Below are 17,689 nucleotides of genomic sequence, written 5' to 3' on the forward strand. Positions count from 1 at the left end.
AGGATAGGAGGTGAAAATGGGCACGATGTGGCCTGATGCCACAGTGACGGGCAGCAGGGGAAGGGGACAGGCACCCTGCAGAGCCTGGGATCTCCAGCAAGCCCCCCCAGTACCATGTTTGGGGCTGGCTGTATTCCCAGGCCTGTGTGTTCAGCCTGTTCCCATGGCTGGCTGGAGGCTGCTGGGTGCTCCCATCCCTGCAGCACCGACTGGGGATGGGGCAGGAGATGGGGGACACCGTGAACCATGGCACATCCCCATGTCCATGCCCCATAGGGGATGGCTGAGGGCTCGGTGCCATCCCCAGGAGTGGTACCGCGTGTAGAAACCTTGTGTGTGGTGGTTAATGGCTAAGTGAGAGGCACAGCATCACCCGTGGTGCACCGGCACGGGAGGAAGGATGCTGCTGGGGTGGGAGGCGCAGGGATGCTCCGGGATGCTCCTGGGCTCTGACGATGGGCTCTCTCTGTCTCTCCACATCTTTCCCTCCCTGCTATGAATCCCCGGGTGCGTTTAAAGAAGTGCTCGAGCTGCCAGCAAGCGGGAGCCACCGTGGGCTGCTGCCAGAAGGGGTGTCCCCACACCTACCACTACGCATGTGCCGTCGACACAGGTGAGCCCCATGCGGGGACAGGGGCATGGGGTCCCCTGGCAATCTCTGCAGTGCTCAAGCCCAACCAAGGCCATGGGATCGGGGAGTGGTTTGGGTTGGAAGGGACCTTAAAGCTGATCCAGTTCCAACTCCCTGCCTAAGAGCTCATCTCAGTCTCCCCTCTGGCAGGTTAAAGCCGTTCCCCTTGTCCTGTCCCTACAGGCCCTTGCCCAAAGCCCTTCTCCAGGTTTCTATAGCCCCTTTAGGCACTGGAAGCCTGTTCAGATGGGATTGCTGGGATGGCAATGCCCCCTGCGCCAACAGTGCTGTCTGGTGTCCCGTGTTTGTCTGGCCTCAGCTGACCCCTTCATTCAGGGAACATTGACTCAATGTCCCCTTCATTCAAGCACTGTGGCTGATGCACGCAGTGGCGGGGGGAGGTCATGGGCTGGGGAGGACACTGTGTCCCCATCCCTTGGGGACATCCATCGTGCAGCACAGGGACCCCCTGACCCAACCTTCTCCTCTCCTCGCAGGTTGCTTCTTAACTGAAGAGAGCTTCTCTCTGAAATGTCCCAAACACAAGGTAAGTCCAGAGCACCCTCTGTGCCCCCCCCCCCCCCCAAATGCTCTGCAGCCACCCTGGGGTGGGAGCACCCACCTTTGGACCCGTGGGGACACCCTGCTCAGTGTCAACCCCATGGACCAATGGGGAACCGTGGTCCTGGGGTTACCAAGCCACCAGGGGACAGGCGATGGGGATGCCAGGTCCGGGACCCCCACCCATGCTTGGGGGGGGGGGGGGGTATCCTCCTTCACTAAGCACTGACAAGGTGGGTGAGAGTGGACCCCATGGGTGGGAGCCCCGTTCTTCTCAGGTGGGCAGGGTGGCCGCTGATGGGGACCGGACCGCCCCCATGCCGACCCATGGGGACCACCGGGCTGACACCCCCCTTCTCCCCGCAGAGGCAGCCGGTGTAGCGCCCCGCGGGCACCCGCCCCGGCCGCCAGCGAGGGACCGGCAGAGGAGGCAGCGCCCGGGGAGCGGGGCCGGGATTTACCGGGATGCACCGGGCCGTACCGGCCTATATCGGGCAGTACCGGGCTGTACCGGGATGCACCGGGCCATACGGGGCTGTACCGGGCCATACCGGACCGTACCGGGCTGTACCGGACCGTACCGGGCTGTACCGGGTCGTACCGGGCTGTACCGGGCTATACGGGGCCGTACCGGGGCTGTACCGGGTACGCGCAGCGCTGCCGCCCCGTTCCTTTCCCCCACAGCCCGTTCCGAGCGGGCAGAGCCAGCGCCGGGTTTTCCCCCTCGCCGGGCCCCGGCAAAACCCGGCCTGGCCGTCAGGGATTCGGAACGGGATCCCCCGGCCCGCGATCGCTGCACAGGGGGGAGGGGGGGAGGGATGGGAGGAGAAAAGGGGGGTACAAAGGGGGGGGGGGGCGGGGCGGGGGTCCCGGCGATGTTGTCTTACTGTGGGGCCGCCGGGCCCCGCTGTGGGTCCCGGCTCCCCATATCTCACACTGATCTGATCTGAGATGTTGCCTTCAGCAAACCTCACGGTGTCTGTCTGTATATACGTGCAGAGGAAAAGAGTCAAAAATAGACAAAAAAAAAAAAAGATAAAAAAAAAAGGACAAAATCCCATAAAAAAAGGACAAAAAAAAATAGAGACAAACCAACGGCCTGCTGTTTGAAACACCACTCTGCTTTATCCGTTCCCTTCCTCCATCTCCTGTCTGCCCCAAACCATCCCTGGGTACCAGACCCTGTGTTGGGGTGATGGGCTCTTGGCTTGGGCTGGGGGCACCCATTGCCTCCAAACCACGGCCCATTGCACCCGTCACCCTCCCGCTCCATGGGGCGCTGGCACTGATGGGATGGGGATACTGGTCCTGCTCTATGGGACCCCCAAAACCATCCCTCTCGCTCTGCTTTGGAGTCGACAACATCTCCTCGTGGTGCTGGGCTTTGCTCCCTTTGCTTGTGCAGACCCCCAGGCTCTGGATGCTGAACCCCACAATTCTGGGTGTAAAACCCCATGGCTTTGGGTGCAGACCCCAGGGTTTTAGCCTGATGCAAGGTACAGACGGCTTCCAGCTGGCAGCAGGGTCCTTATGGGAGGAGGAGGAAGCTTTTGCTTCCTCCCTCTGCATAGCCCTGGCTCAGCAAACCCTGGCTCTGGGTTCACTCAGCTCCCTTGGCTTTCACTTCCCTTCCTAACAGAGCTGGGGGAGCTGCCCAGCACTGGGATCACCCCCTGTCCATATCCCCCCCATTCTGCACCACCCCAGTAGCAAATACCCAACCCAGGGTGAATCAACCCCAAATCCCATCCTAAAACCAGAGCCACCAGCCCCCCCCCCTTACCTGCAGAGCATCCTGCAATGGGGAGCACAGTGCTAGCCCCATCCATCCATCCATCCATCCATCCATCCATCCATCCATCCATCCATCCATCCCCTCATCCCGACCCCTCAGAGCTAGTGCCCCCCTTGCTGCCACATCCCCTCCGTCGTCGCCCCCCAAGCCCTCACCCTCAAGGTTTGCTGGCCACACAATGTCTGTTGTTTCAGCAGCTTTGCCTCGGACACAGGAGCGAAAGAGACACAAAAAAAGAGGGAAAAAGACAAGAAAAACGAGGAAGAAGAACAAAAAAGAGCGAATTTAAAGCAGAAAACCCAAGGAAGCTCCCGGTGTCCCTGGCAGCGTTGCCTGAAATCTGGCTATTTTTAGTGACATCTTGTACATATGACTGTAAAATGGTAAACCGTGTGTATTATATATTGCCTCATTATATAGTGTATATATATGTATACATATACATATATATAATATATATGAAGACTGTAAATGTTAAGACTAGTGTTCTTATTAGTATATTGCTTCACACTGAAGATTGTGTGTAACAAGCTGTTTCTAAAAGATGTTTATTTTCCTTAAGAGTAAAAACCAGGTCATTGCATTCAGAGCGTCAATAAAGATACAACGATTGTTTTGGAAGTACGTGGCGCCCTGCTCGTGGCCTCTCTTTATCCTATGGGGGGTCCCCCCCCTATTCTGTACCAGCCCCTGGTCCTCATGTGCCACCCGTGCTGGAAGGATGGAGGTGAAGCTGCAGCATCCTTGGGGTTTGGGGGCTGTTGGTACCCTCTGGCCTCATCCCTTCCACCCTTGCTGTAAGGATGGAGGTGATGCCGCAGCATCCTTAGGGTGAGGAAGAACTGTTGGTACCCACTGGCCCCATCCCTCCCACCTGCACTGTAAGAATGGAGGTGATGCTGCAGCAGCCTTAGGGTGAGGAAGGGGGGTTTGGGGGCTATTGGTACCCACTGGCCCCATCCCTCCCACCCTTGCTGTAAGGATGGAAATGATGCTGCAGCATCCTTAGGGTGAGGAAGGAGGCTTTGGGGGTTGTTGGTACCCACTGGCCACATCCCTCCCACCCTTGCATCCCCTCCCATGCAGCGCAGGGGACAAGGTTGGACCCACAGCCATCGGTCCCATGCCCCAACCAGGCTCTATGCGCCCCATAACTTCAGTGCCCCCCCCCCCCAGTCCAGCACACACCAGTATAAATAATCAGCTTTAATTTGTCTGTACAAAACTCTCCGACTATGAAAATACCATTTAAAAAGGCAAGGCGGGGGGCAATGGGGGGGCTATGTACAAGAGGGGGTGAAGCAAAGGGATGGGGGTACCCACAGCCCTTCCCCCCCCCCAGGAACCCTGTTGCATCTTGACATCCCTTCTCCTAAAGGCAGCTCCTAACCGGGGGGGGGGGACGACTGGTCAGTGCTGGGGCTGGGAACAGGCTGGGGGTCCCCTTTTAGCTACCATGGGTATGGATGGAGGGAAATGAGGAGGGGGCCACCATAGGGTTTAACCTGCTCCCCCCCCCCCCCATCATGGGGGCAAACTGAGGTGCCCCCAAACCCCCCTGCAGCAGTGGGGCCGGGTAAGGGATAGCAGGAGATGGGGATGAGGATGGGCACCCCGTGTGTCAGGGCATCGGGGGGGGGGTACTGGGTGGCACTGGGGCCAGGCTGCCCGAGCATCCCAGCGCCATGCAATACTGCGACAGTGTCACTAGAGGTCCCCACGTCCCATCACCCACGTTGGGCTGGGGACAAGGACAGAGCCATGGGGGGGGGGGGAGTGGGACAAGCGCAGCCAGGGTACCCCCATGTGTGTGTACCCCACACCAGGACCCTCCACCCCTATCCCCGGTGTCCCCTGCCCCTCCTCACCCAACCCGTTCACCTTAAAACCCCAATCCTATAAGAAGGGGGAAACTGAGGCACGCGCTTGCCCGCATCCCGGCCCCACAGCGGGTAGCAGGGATGCTGTGCTCCCATCTATCCCGATGTGACGGTGGTGCCGCTGCCCAGCTTGATGATCATCTGCTGGCAGTCGTGCAGGGTGCGCTTGTCCCCCAGCTTCTCCAGCGTGCGGGCGGCCTCGGCCAGCATTCCCACCCGTTGTCCCGGTCCCGAGAGGAAGCCGGGTGGGAGGTAGCAGCAGGCAAGGAGCAGGGCCTCGGCGTGCTCCCGCGGGGAGGGGTGGCTTTCGGGTTCTCCGGCTGTGAGGGGGAGAATGGGGTCAGACCCAATGGAAGGCATTGAGCCTTCCCCTTGGGTACCACTATGGGCAGGAAGAGCCCATGCTCATCACCCAGGTACTGCGGTGATGGAGGTGAGGTCCCAGCCCACGTCCCACCTGGAATCATGGAACGGTTTGGGTTGGAAGGGACCATAAAGCTCATCCAGTTCCAACCCCTGCCACGGGCAGGGACCCCTTCCACTGGAGCAGCTTGCTCCAAGCCCCTGTGTCCAACCTGGCCTTGAACACTGCCAGGGATGGGGCAGCCACAGCTTCTCTGGGCACCCTGTGCCAGCACCTCAGCACCCTCACAGGGAAGAGCTTCCTTATCTCCAACCTAAATCCCCCCCTGTTCCAGTTTGAACCCATCACCCCTTGTCCCATCACTCCAGTCCCTGATGCAGAGCCCCTCTCCAGCATCCCTGCAGCCCCCTTCAGACACTGGAAGCTGCTCTGAGGCCTCCATCCTGACACCCCCCCCCCCCCCCCAGTTGTCCCACCCTGTCAGCGCACTGCCCACCTGCTTTGCTGCCTTGCCCCCCTCTCCTCCGCAGGCTGCGGTCCAGCAGCTGATGGGTGCGCGTGGGGCTGGCCCGGGCCATGAGGCGAGCGGTGGCTTCGTGCAGGAACACCTGGATGGGGACGGGGACGGTGAGCGCAGGCGGGCGCCGGGGCTGCAGGGACAGCCCAGGAGCAGCGGTGAGGGGCTCACCCGGCGCATGGCGGGGCGCAGGGTCTGTGCCAGGCGCCGCAGGCTGCTGAGGTCCTGCTGGAAGCCGCGGAGCTCGAGGGCGGACGCCTGGTAGAGGCAGCTGCGCTGCTGGCTGGCGCTCATCTGCTGCTGCCACAGGTTGGTGCGGGTCACCAGGAGCAGGTCGCAGAGCAGGAGCTGGACTGCCTGGGGAGGAGAGGGGAGAGGGGTGAGCAGGGGGGTGCAGGGAGGGAGGGATGCAGGGATGGAGGAAAGGGTGGAGGAAGGGATGATGGATGGATGGATGGATGGATGGATGGATGGATGGATGGATGGATGGACGGATGGATGGATGATGGAGAATGAGACTGAGGAAAGGAGGGAGGGAGGGAGGGATGGATGGAGGGATGGATGGATGGATGGATGGATGGATGGATGGATGGATGGATGGATGATGGATGATGGAGAATGAGACTGAGGAAAGGAGGGAGGGAGGGAGGAAAGGAGGGAGGGAGGGAGGGAGGGAGGGAGGGAGGGAGGGAGGGAGGGAGGGAGGGAGAATGAGACTGAGGAAAGGAGGGAGGGAGGGAGGGAGGGAGAATGAGACTGAGGAAGGGAGGGAGGGAGGGAGAATGAGACTGAGGAAAGGAGGGAGGAAAGGATGGATGGATGGATGGATGGAGAGATGGAGAAAGGGATGGAGGAAGGGATGGAGGAAGGGATGGGAAAAGGGATGGAAAAAGAGGTGGGAAAAGGGATGGGAAAAGGGATGGGAAAAGGGATGGGAAAAGGTGGGAAAAGGGATGGGAAAAGGGATGGAGAAAGAGGTGGAAAAAGGGATGGGAAAAGGGATGGAAAAAGGGATGGAAAAAGAGCTGGAAAAAGGGATGGGAAAAGGGATGGGAAAAGGGATGGGAAAAGGGATGGGAAAAGGGATAGGAAAAGGGATGAAGGAAAGGATGGAAAAAGGGATGGACGGAGGAAGGGATGGATGGAAGGATGGAGGGATGGAAGAAGGGATGAAGGAATGGAGAAAGGGATGGAGGAAGGGATGGATGACGGATGAAGGAAGGAAGGGATGGATGATGGATGAAGGAAGGAAGAGATGGATGATGGATGCATGGATGGATGCTGAGGTCCCTGCGGGCAGGCGCTGCTGCGCGGAGCCGCCGCCGGGCTGCATGGCAGGGGCATTGCACTCCCAGTCTGACACATGCAATGCAACTACAATGCACCCCTGCGAGGGCCAGGGGCACCTCCCGCAAGGGCCGGGGGCTCCCCAGGGTGGGTGCCACCTTCTCCCCCGCCCTCAGCCCCAGCTCACCTTGTCAATGGTGGCCTTGGGGGGGGTGCCCAGCTCCAGGCTCTCCCGCAGGCAGCCACTGGCTTTCTCGCAGTGGCTCAGGCTGGCCTGGCTCCCATCCTGCTTGCTCAGCATGGCACGGACGGCGCGGAAGGAGTGCAGGGCAGCACGGGGCAGGGGTTTACTGCAAAGGGGGGGGACACACGCAGTGAGCACGGGCCCTGCACTGGGCACGGCTGTGCCCCTCTGCAGAGCGCGTTGCCGGCCCATAGGGGATGGAAGGGGTGCAATGAGCTGCCCCCACCCTGTCCCCGGTGTGCCCCACACTCACTCGGAGCTCTGCAGCGCCCGGGGCATGGTCTCCACCAGCGGGTACAGGCGCTCGGCCCCCTCCTCATCTCCCCGCAGCCAGTGAATGATGGTGCTGATGAGGGATGCCCACCACTTGGACACGGGGTCGGTGCCTGCGGGGTGGGAAGGACACAGGAGAGGGGTGTCCACCTCTCTGGTGGCCCCCTTCATGTATTGCCCCCATGAGGGGGACACACCAGCCTTTACCTGTGACAGCGGCCAAGCCGGAGCTGATGGAGGGAGCGGGGCCGGATGCGCCGCTGACGTTGGAGCATCCATTGAGGAGCTGGAGGTACTCGAGGGCATCGGAGAAGCGCCTGCGGCAGAGCGGCCGTCAATGGGGCTGGCCCCACGGTGGGCGCAGGGGGCGGGATGCCCATCCCGGCACTCACTCCTCTCCCTGGGCAGCGGGGCGGCCGGGCTCGGGCATGGCCACGCAGCACAGCGCCTTCTCCAGGAGGTGCTCCCGGAAGAGCTGGGTCACCTGCGCCAGCGGGTCCACTGCGGCACAAAGGGGCGATGAGCACGGGTACCGCAACCCCAAAACGGGGATGCTCGGGGGATGCCGGGGTTACCTGGGTTGCCGGCAGAGCTGTAAATGGTCTCCCTTGGGACACCCTTAACAGCCCAGTCCCCGTCCACGAAGAAGCGGTGGCCCAAGGGGTGGCAGAGCCACTGCATGGCGGGGGGCACGGCCCCACCGTGGGACAGAGCCACGCGCCGGGCACTGCAGAGGAAGGGGCGCTGCGGGGAGAGCAGGGGGTCAGGGTCCTATGGGACACACGGGACCCCCATCCCACGGCGCTGGGATCTGCCCTGCTCTCACCGCCAAGAAGTGGAAGCAGCGGTGCAGGCTGGCCTTGACCCTCAGCGCGGCCGCCACGTAGATCTCAGCCAGGGCCGCCACGGATACGGCATCGCCGGCGCACTCAGCCAGATTGACGGCGCTCAGAGCCAGGTTGATGGCCAGGAGGTGCCCCCCTGCCTGCTTCCCTATGGGAATGGAGTGGGGGGGTCAGCAGGGAGTAGGGTGGGATGCGAGCATAGAATCATAGAATAGTTAGGGTTGGAAAGGACCTTAAGATCATCCAGTTCCACCCCCCTGCCATGGGCAGGAACACCTCACACTAAACCATGGCACCCAAGGCTCTGTCCAACCTGGCCTTGAACACCTCAAGGGCTGGAGCATTCACAACCTCCCTGGGCAACCCATTCCAGTGCCTCACCACCCTCACAGTAAAGAACTTCTTCCTTATATCCAATCTAAACTTCCCCTGTTTCAGTTTTAACCCGTTACCCCTTGTCCTATCACTACAGTCCCTAATGAAGAGTCCATCCCCAGCATCCCTATAGGCCCCCTTCAGATACTGGCAGGCTGCTCTGAGGTCTCCACGCAGCCTTCTCTTCTCCAGGCTGAACAGCCCCAACTCTCTCAGCCTGTCTCCATACAGGAGGTGCTCCAGTCCCTGATCATCCTCGTGGCCTCCTCTGGACTTGTTCCACCAATTCCATGCCCTTTCTACACTGAGGACCCCAGACCCGCACACAATGCTCCAAGTGAGGTCTCCCGAGAGCAGAGCAGAGGGGCAGGACCACCCGCCCCATCCCTTGCGCCGCAGTGCCCGTACCGGCGAGGTGCAGCTGGTGCAGTCGGTGGTACGCCATGGCGGCGTCGCGGGCGCTCTGCCGGACGTGTGCGGGCGGAGGGGGGTCCGGGCGCAGCCCCCCGGCGCGGGCGGCCAGCCAGCGGCCCACCCAGAGGCGCTGCAGGAGGTGCCGCAGCAGGGTCCAGAGCAGGCTGCAGGCCAGGTCCCCGTGCGAGGCGGGCAGCGGCCGGCCCAGCGCAGCCAGCGCCGTGCGGAGGTGCTGAGCGCCCTGCGCGAAGTCCCCCTGCGCCGCGGGGAGAGGGGTGAATGGGGTCGTGCAGCGTGGGAAAAGGGGGCGGGGCTACGGTGTCAGGGTGGGAGCGGATTGGCTGAGCGGAGAGAGGGTGGGCGGGGCTGATCGCAGGGGGCGGGGCTTCACGTGGCACTAGAGGCGGGTGTGAAGTGGGCGGAGGCAGAGCACGTGGAAGAGGAGGGGTATGGGCGGGTGGGCGGGGCTACCCGTGTCAGGGTGGGGCCGGATTGGTTGAGTGGGCGGGGTTAGATCAGGGGCGGGGCTTTATGTAATGGGGGGGCAAGGGGTGAAAAGTGGGCGGAGTCAGAGACAGAGGGGGTGGCTGGGCAGGGCTACTAGTGGTGTCGGGGTGGGACCCGATTGGCTGCGCTTAGAGAGGGTGGGCGGGGCTATATCGGGGCGGAGCTTCATGTAATGGTGGGGGGCAAGGGGTGAAAAGTGGGCGGAGTCAGAGCCAGAAGGGGCGCCTGGGCGGGGCTACTCGTGGTGTCAGGGTGGGACCCGATTGGTTGAGTTTAGATGGTGGGGCGGGGCTAATGCAAGAGGGGCGTGGTTAGGGTGGGCGTGGTAGGTGACGTGGGCCCGAGGGGCGTGGCTTACCCGGTCGAGGTCGAGGTCGGCCTGTCTGCGGTGGCGCCAGAAGAGGATGGAGGGCTCGGAGTGGGGCCGGGTGACCGGCTCCCCACACACAAAGAGCCGCACCACGGCCCCCAGCACCAGCGCCGCGTTCAGCGCCCAGAAGGCCAACGTGGGCCACAGCCACTGCGACCAGCCCCACGGCTCCTCTGTGTGTGGATGGGGTCAGTGCCAGGTCTCCATCCCGGTGCCCTCCACCCCGTGCCCACCAGTGGGGCTCCGTCCCCGTCGTGTTCATCCCAATGTCACCCCAAGGGGCTCCATGCCGGTGGTGTCCAACCCAACCGCTTCCACCCGATGGCTTCTGCCCCGTGGCCGCCTCAGCATCCTTCATCCCTATCATCTCCCATCTCATACCCACCCCGAGACCCCCCTGCTGATGGCCTTCATCCCATGCCCACCTCCATTCTGATGGTCTCCACTCTACTGTTCTGTAAGCGGCCTTCACCCCATTCCAACCCCAACAGCCTCCACTCCAACCACTTCAACCCAAGTAGCCTCCACCCCGGCATCCAGATCCCCAATGATCTTCACCTCAACAGCCTCCATCCCAAAGCTCTTCACCCCGTGCCCACCCAGCCACCCCAACGGCCTCCATCCCATGTCCTCCACCCCATGAGCTCCCATTGCAGCACTCACCTACAGCACCCGACTCAGCCATGATGCTCCTGCTCGATCCAGTGGTCCCCGGGCTCCTCACAGGGGCCGGGGCCCCCCCAGAGCCCCGCAGGAGGGAGGCCAGGGGGTTGAAGGAGAGGCAGAGGAACACGAAGGCGCAGAGGGCCATGCGGGACCGGTCCAGCATGCCCTGGCTGCTGGGCGAGGGGGGGGGCTGCTCCTGCTTCACCTGCATGGGCAGAGCTGCTGTGAGCCCAGGGCATGGGGTGCAGGGCGCATTTGGGGGTACAGAGCGTGAGGGATGGGCATGGGGCTTGGGTGCAGCACGAATGCACCCCATAAAGCATCCTTCCTCCGACACAAAATGGGGCGAGAAGCAGCCTCATAGAGCAAGAGCCAGGCTCTCAGCTCCTTTCCCCCATCCCGTTCCCTTGGCTCTTGGCATCCTTGGTGGGATCCACGTTGGATGCAGGGATCCCCCCCCCCCTCCCCGTACCTTGCCATGGTCGCAGAGGGGACTCTCAGGCTCCGAGTCGCTGCTGCTGCTGCTGCTGCTGGTGCTGCTGCTGCTGTGGTTGGGAGAGCCCGCGTCCGACGGCGGCGGCGTCAGCATCTCCATCACCTCCGCCTTCACCACCTCCATGGGGGCCTCCGCCTTGGCCCCCCCGCTGCAGGAGGACACCAGCTCCTTCAGGGACTCTGCGGGGAGCGGAGCGAGATGAGAGGTGATGGGGGGGATACAGCTCAGCCTCCCCCCCCCCAGGACCTTCCCATCAGCTCACTGCTCTTCTGCATGGCCATCTTCAGGGCCAGGTTCTCCTGCTTCAGCTTCTGGTTGTTCTGCTGCAGGAAGCGGATGTACTCAATGGCCTTCCTCAGGATCGCTGACTTATTGAGCTGGCGATGGGAAGGGATGGCTCGGAACAACACCGGGCGAAGAACCCCCTTACCCACCCCTTATCCCACCCATCCCCGAGCTCCCACCTTGGCCTCGGTGCCCACCACCAGGTCCTTGAGCTCCACGATCTTGTCGTTGATGGAGGAGCGGTACCGCTTCTCGATGGCGTTGTGCGCCGTCCGCTTCTCCCCCCTGCTCGGCACCGGCACCGGCTTCCCGCTCGGTGCCAGCCGGTTGATGGGCAGCTTCTCCGTGTCCACCACCAGCGGCACCGTGGCCAGGATGGTCCCTCCGCTCACCAGCGCCTATGGGGATGTGGGATAGCATCAGTGTGGGTCCCGGAGCATCCCCGCATCCCAGAGATCCCCAATGGCGGGACCTACCGGCACCTGCAGCGGGGCAGCAGAGCCGCTGGCACTGGTGGCCAAGGAGGTGATGCTGGAGGTCTTGGCACTGCCGGCATCCGTCTTGACGGCCGTCAGCAGCAGGGAGTCAGCCTTGATGAAATGGGGCTGCAGCAGGACCTGGGGGGCCATGGGGAGATCAGTGGGGCTGAGGGAGGCCAACGGGATGCCCCCCATCCTTATCCCTGTGCTTACCGGCACCGGCTGGATGTGGGGTGAGACCGGCTGGGCCGTGGGGGCAGCAGGGGGCAGGAGCTGCTGGGCTGTCACGTTCTGCACTGCCAGGGGCTGGGCAGGCTGTGGGGCGGGCAGGGGGGGGCTGGACAGGGTCTGCCCCACAGCCCCGGGCTGCACGGCTGGGCACGGAGCAGAGCACACCGTTACCGGACCCACATCATCCCAACCCTCCAGCAAGAGCCCCCCATAGCAAACCCCCTCCAATTCCCCCCCCCCCCCTCATGCACCCCTCAATATATCCTCACCGGAGAAGCCGTGCTGGCTCTGGTAGCCCACCACGGGCTGGGGGCTGAACTGGCTGCTGGATGTGGGGATGAAGCTGGGGGTCAGCATCACGCCGGGCTGGGGCTGGCTGCTGGGCACGGGCACCAGCTCCTCCTTCACACCCGGGGAGGGGAGAAGCGGGGCCGGGGGCTGTGGGGTGAATGGAACCATCCCGGGGGGCCCCGGGTAGACGGTGCCGGTGGCAGAGGGAGCCTTGGTGGGAGGCAGGAAGGTGCTGAGGGTGCCCGGGGTGGGCAGCAGCCCCGGGGACACGGTGCCATCGGGGACCCCGAATGAGGAGTCAAAGAGCCCCGGGAAGTCGGTGTCGGGCGCGTTGATGAGCTGGAGCATGTCTGCAAAACAGCCCCCCCCCCCAATGCCGTCAATGCACCCCCATCCCAAAGGCACCCCCAGCCCAGCACGATGGGGATGGGTTCCCATTATCCAGAGGCAGAATTCCCTGAGGGCCCAGAGAACTGCTGTGCCCTGCTCCGTGCAGCCTCCCCAGTGGGGGAACTGAGGCACGGAGCATCCAATGGCCATCAGCAACCAGAGGTTTCCAACCCATCTGGGGGTGCCAGGGTGGATCTCAGCCTGCTTCCGAGGTGGGTTTGTGCCATCCCATACTAAGAACAACCCTGCGGGTAGGGAACGGGTGCTGGGACACCCTTAATGCACCAGACCCCTGTGCCTGCCCATGGCACCTCCAAGCAGGGTGGGGTTAAACAGCCTCAGGGGGTGCAAGGCGCTCAGTGGGATGTCCCCATCCACACCCCACAGCATCCACACATCGGGGTGTCCCGGGATGCTGGCACCGAAGCATCCCCCGTGGTACCCTACGGTGCACCCCACCGCAGAGCATCATCGCCCCGAGGACATCCACAGCAGGGACCCCAATGGGGAAGAGGATGAGGATGGCGATGGGGGGGTACCTCTAAGGTACTGGTACCCGGCAGGAGGTCCCAGCCCCGCAATGAGGCACCGGGAGGTGTCGGTGCCTCCTCCCTGCGCTGCCCGCGCCAGGCCGGCAGCGGGGCCGGCCATGGGGTGATGCGACTCCGCCAATCGCCGCCCGTCCCCCCGGGTCCCCCCCCCCACCAGACAGCCCCGGGGCCGCGCCGAGGTGAACCCGGCCGCGGGGCACCCGCGGGCACCCGCCGCGGTTACTCGGGGTCAGGCTCCGTTAACTCCTTCATCCTGCATCCCGCTGCTGCGAGGGGATGCTCTGCGCATGGTGCTCAGCAGCAGGGGGGGTACCCCGCAAGGAGACACCCCATAAGGACCAGGGTCTTTGGGCAGCACCGTTTCCCCCCTGGATGACATCCAGCCCTGGGTACCCCTTTCTGCACTGGGGTGTTCCCAGTGGGGCTCCCATCCTCACCCCGTGAGGAGCAGGGTCTTTGTACAGCCCCATTTCCCCCCCTAAAAGACATCCATCCATGGCACCGGTGTGTTTCCTTCCATTCCCATTCAAGCTGCCCCACGGTCCAGAGGCAAAGATTTGGGGTGCAGAGAGGGGGTGCTTCGTCCTATATCCCCCCTTGTAAACACCCAGCACCTGTTTTATGCTGTGACACCCATGCTATGGGCACCCTGGTCATGGGAGCCCATGGGGCAGAGCAATTGATTGTGGGTCCTGGAATATCACACCGGGATGACCCATGGCCACCCATGGCTCAGATAGGGGTCAAGCCACGTGGGTGAAGCGTGGTGCAATTCCCACCCTTCCCTGTCCATGCCAAAAGCAGATCTGCTCCCATTGGTATCGGGATGAGCTTCCACATCCATATGGGATCCTGGAGGAGAGACCCCATAACGGGGCAGGAGGTGGAGAGCTTGGACAGCACCGAGTCCACCTCGATGCATGCTCCACCGGCTCTGCCGGTCCGTGCCATTCGGCACGGACCGGCAGAGCCGGTGGAGCATGCATCGAGGCAAGCACAGGGCTGGCCATAGGCCAAAACACCCCAATTTTAGCCTAAAATCACCTTAATATTGCACCCAGCGCCCACGACACCTCATTGCCATGACGATGGGGACCTGCTCCCCACCAGCATCCCCATCCCATTGCTCCCATCCGGGCAGGAGATGGGTTCTAATGGATCCCAACCGCTGGGATGCTCCATTGAACCTGGTATCGAGCTCCCATCCCCTCCCCGCCTCCTTTTCCCTTTACCCCATCCCGGTTGGATGGCTCAGGGAACCCTGGAGGGAATGACCGCGAGTAACCCCCGCCGGTGACGTCATGGAGGGGCGGGGTTACACGCGACACGATGCTGAGACCGTACGGAGAAGGGGGGAAAAGGGGGGGGGGGGGCCCGTCGGGACCGTCCCGGTACCGGTACCTTCAGCTTTGGGGGTCCCGGTGTCCTGACCCCCCTCCGGTTCCCATTGGGATCCCGCTTCTCCCCCGTTATCCCCTGCACTGATTCCACGCTCCGCGTTTCCCTTCCCCATACACCGGGCCCGGTACCCAGCCCGCTTGTGTCCCAATGCACCGAGCCCCGGTACCGCACCGCCCATGGCACCGAGCCCCTGTTCCGCATTGACACCGCTCCCGAGGTCACGTCTCCGGTAACCGGTTCTGTGACCGCGCACCGAGCCCCGTCCCCCCCCCCCCCCGGGGCAAAGAGCCCGGTCCCGACCGACCTCCGCTGTTACAGCATCCCCCGGTACCGCACCGAGCCCGGTGGCAGCACCGCTCCCGGCACTCACCGTCGATGTCGCTCAGCAGGGCCGTGTCGATGTCGCTGGCCCCGGAGAGGCCGAGGGACGGAGTCAGCCCCTCCAGGGCCGCGTCGTCGAAGGCGAGCGCGCTCATCCCGGCGGCGGCGGAGGCGGCGGCTCCCGGCAGCGGCTCTAGGAGCGGCGGGGCCGCCCGCCCGCCACGGCCATGGCCCGGCAGAGGCAGGAAGGGGACGAGCCGCCAAGTTGCGAACCGTGCCCGGAGCTGAGACCGGCGGGGGAGGGACGGGTGCGGGGAGGGAGGGAACGGGGAGGAGGCGGATCCGCAGCCGAGGCCCGCCCCGCGGTCCCCCCTCCCACCCAGCTCGGCTGCACCGGGACCCCCGGTAGCACCGGGACGTGATGGAGCGGGTGTAGAGGAGGGCACGGGGATGCTGAGAGGAGCCGGGCTGAGAGAGCTGGGCTGGGGCAGCCTGGAGGGGAGAAGGCTCCTGAGGGGGAGACCTGAGAGCAGCTCCAGTGCCTGAAGGGGCTGCAGGAAACCTGGAGAGGGGCTTTGGACAAGGGCCTGTAGGGACAGGCCAAGGGGAATGGCTTTAACCTGCCAGAGGGGAGACTGAGATGAGCTCTTAGGCAGAAGCTCTTCCCTGTGAGGGTGCTGAGGCGCTGGCACAGGGTGCCCAGAGAAGCTGTGGCTGCCCCATCCCTGGCAGTGTTCAAGGCCAGGTTGGACACAGGGCTTGGAGCAAGGTACTCTAGTGGAAGGGGTCCCTGCTTGGAGCTGGATGAGCTTTAAGGTCCCTTCCAACCCAAACCATTCCCTGATTCCATGACCAGGGCAGGCAGTGAGGCTGCATCCCCCGAACAGGGCAGCAGTCCCCTGGCAAAGGCACCAAGCCCTGGGGACAGGCATTAAATACCAGGGCTGGGCATTAAATACAGCTTAGCCCTGGCTGGGGGCACGTGTGGGAACAGGCAGGAGGGCTCGTGGGGAGGAGAAGGTGGAAGCAGTGTCTGCAGGAGCCCTCAGCACCTCATGGAGGCCACAGGCTGGGGTGAGCCTGGACCACTCCATCACCTCTTGATGCTGCTGTGGACATCTGCCTTCCCCCCCCCCCCCCGGTCTAGGGGTCCAGAGCATGCCTCAGCACTGCGGCCCTACAGCGGCATGGCCCTGGGTGGGAGAAGCTCCCATTGCCTTGAGCAGGAGATGCTGAAGGGGTGATGCTGCCCTATGAGAAGTAGGAAAACCATTGGTGCCATTGGGATCAGACCCATGGCTGCCCATGGGTGGTAGGGTGTAGTGTGGGGGTCTCAGGGTAAGCCCATGCTGTGCCCTGGACCATTGTCCCCCTGGAAGATTGCCCTCATGTTTTATGGATCTGAGGTTACCTGTGGCTTCATTAAAGCTGGCTTCACCATAACCATTGGGGTTGGAACTGGATCATCATAAAGCCCTTTCCAACCCACACTATTCTATGATCCTATTAGCTTCCATCATTGCCTTCCATGTGTCAGCACAGCGGGCACCCCCACGCAATATGGGGACACCCCAGTGCAATGGGGCTCACTGGGGACCACACCAAGCACCCCATGTGTGCCCGTGGCGGTGGCAGAGCTGTGGGGTCAGAGCCAGGCCGGGCCCCTCTGCACCCTCACCCTGCTCGAGCCTCCTCAGGCCGGGTCATTCACTTGTGCCCGAGCTGGGGATGAGCCCAGGAGCCCTGGCTCAGCTCCACGCTGATGGCAGGGGCAGAGTTACCCACACAGAGAGCATTGGCAGCGGTGCGGACATCTTTCACCCATAGAAAAGCCCTGGAGAGACCCCCAGTCTGCCATGGGGTGAGCAGGGGGGCTCTGTGCTGCCCCCCACGTTCCTATTCAGGTCACCAGCGAGAAGCCAGGCTCACGGTGTGGACGTTTCCCTTGCTCAGCACACTGCAGGAGGACGGGGAAGGGGAGATGGGTGCTATGTGCCCCTACAAGGCTTTAGAGCAGCACGAACATGGGGGTCAAAGAGCTTTAACACCCAGGACACAGCTTTCCCTATGGAGACACAGACTGGAGTGAGGAATCGCACGCACAAACACAGCTCTATCTTCACACTTTGCAGTGCCCCATCCCTTGCACCCCAAAGTCCCCCCTATAGCGCTCTTGGTTCGGTTTCCCTCAGCTCCACGGGACCACAGCAGCATCCTCGCTGCACGGGGAGCAATGAAGCCGTCGGGACGGGGCGGGTGTGTTCGGAGGGCGATGGATGCAGGCGAGGTGGGGCTCCCCGTGGTTGCGGGGTAGGGAAAACCCCGCCTGTAGGACCAGGCCCGCGCAGCCAATAAGCGCGGCGGCCCGGAGTGGAGTGATCCTGCATCACGGCTCAGCGCCCGGGATTACATCATGTGGGTCCTGCGGGGATGGCAGTGGGGCCACGTGGTTGCTCCGGAGTCGCTGAGAAGCTTTTCCTGGGAGGAAACCGCAGGGATGAGACGGGAAAACAAC

General features: G+C 63.0%; 2 protein-coding genes across 4 annotated transcripts in view; one reads left to right on the plus strand and one right to left on the minus strand.

The window, feature by feature from the left end:
• The window catches only part of RAI1 (retinoic acid induced 1), a 69,709-nt gene extending 67,989 nt beyond the window's left edge, over positions 1 to 1,720 (plus strand). For both annotated transcript variants that reach the window (XM_061473728.1, XM_061473729.1), the window contains 3 exons: positions 520 to 613; positions 1,129 to 1,178; positions 1,559 to 1,720. In XM_061473728.1, the coding sequence (XP_061329712.1) occupies positions 520 to 613; positions 1,129 to 1,178; positions 1,559 to 1,573 (159 nt within the window). In that variant the 3' untranslated portion in view covers positions 1,574 to 1,720. The remainder of the gene's footprint in view (positions 1 to 519; positions 614 to 1,128; positions 1,179 to 1,558) is intronic.
• Positions 1 to 15,480, minus strand: part of SREBF1 (sterol regulatory element binding transcription factor 1) — a 36,291-nt gene extending 20,811 nt beyond the window's left edge. The window contains exons 1-19 of one of the 2 annotated variants that reach the window (XM_061473731.1): positions 15,224 to 15,480; positions 12,490 to 12,861; positions 12,203 to 12,363; positions 11,987 to 12,127; positions 11,690 to 11,908; positions 11,488 to 11,602; positions 11,202 to 11,404; positions 10,727 to 10,934; positions 10,052 to 10,236; positions 9,181 to 9,442; positions 8,379 to 8,545; positions 8,128 to 8,296; positions 7,945 to 8,053; positions 7,760 to 7,869; positions 7,533 to 7,665; positions 7,223 to 7,385; positions 5,920 to 6,105; positions 5,728 to 5,839; positions 4,958 to 5,187 (exon numbers count right to left, since the gene is read on the minus strand). In XM_061473731.1, the coding sequence (XP_061329715.1) occupies positions 4,964 to 5,187; positions 5,728 to 5,839; positions 5,920 to 6,105; positions 7,223 to 7,385; positions 7,533 to 7,665; positions 7,760 to 7,869; positions 7,945 to 8,053; positions 8,128 to 8,296; positions 8,379 to 8,545; positions 9,181 to 9,442; positions 10,052 to 10,236; positions 10,727 to 10,934; positions 11,202 to 11,404; positions 11,488 to 11,602; positions 11,690 to 11,908; positions 11,987 to 12,127; positions 12,203 to 12,363; positions 12,490 to 12,861; positions 15,224 to 15,329 (3,345 nt within the window). In that variant the 5' untranslated portion in view covers positions 15,330 to 15,480 and the 3' untranslated portion in view covers positions 4,958 to 4,963. Of the gene's footprint in view, positions 1 to 4,923; positions 5,188 to 5,727; positions 5,840 to 5,919; positions 6,106 to 7,222; positions 7,386 to 7,532; positions 7,666 to 7,759; positions 7,870 to 7,944; positions 8,054 to 8,127; positions 8,297 to 8,378; positions 8,546 to 9,180; positions 9,443 to 10,051; positions 10,237 to 10,726; positions 10,935 to 11,201; positions 11,405 to 11,487; positions 11,603 to 11,689; positions 11,909 to 11,986; positions 12,128 to 12,202; positions 12,364 to 12,489; positions 12,862 to 15,223 lie in introns of those variants that run through there. The other variant, XM_061473730.1, reaches the window with a different exon arrangement.
• Between the last annotated feature and the right edge of the window lie 2,209 nt (positions 15,481 to 17,689).

The sequence above is a fragment of the Pezoporus flaviventris genome, unplaced genomic scaffold (assembly GCF_033815535.1).
Source record: "Pezoporus flaviventris isolate CSIRO_AGI_PZ_B2104156 unplaced genomic scaffold, CSIRO_AGI_Pfla_v1 ptg000078l, whole genome shotgun sequence".
In the NCBI taxonomy this organism is placed as follows: Eukaryota; Metazoa; Chordata; class Aves; order Psittaciformes; family Psittacidae; genus Pezoporus; species Pezoporus flaviventris.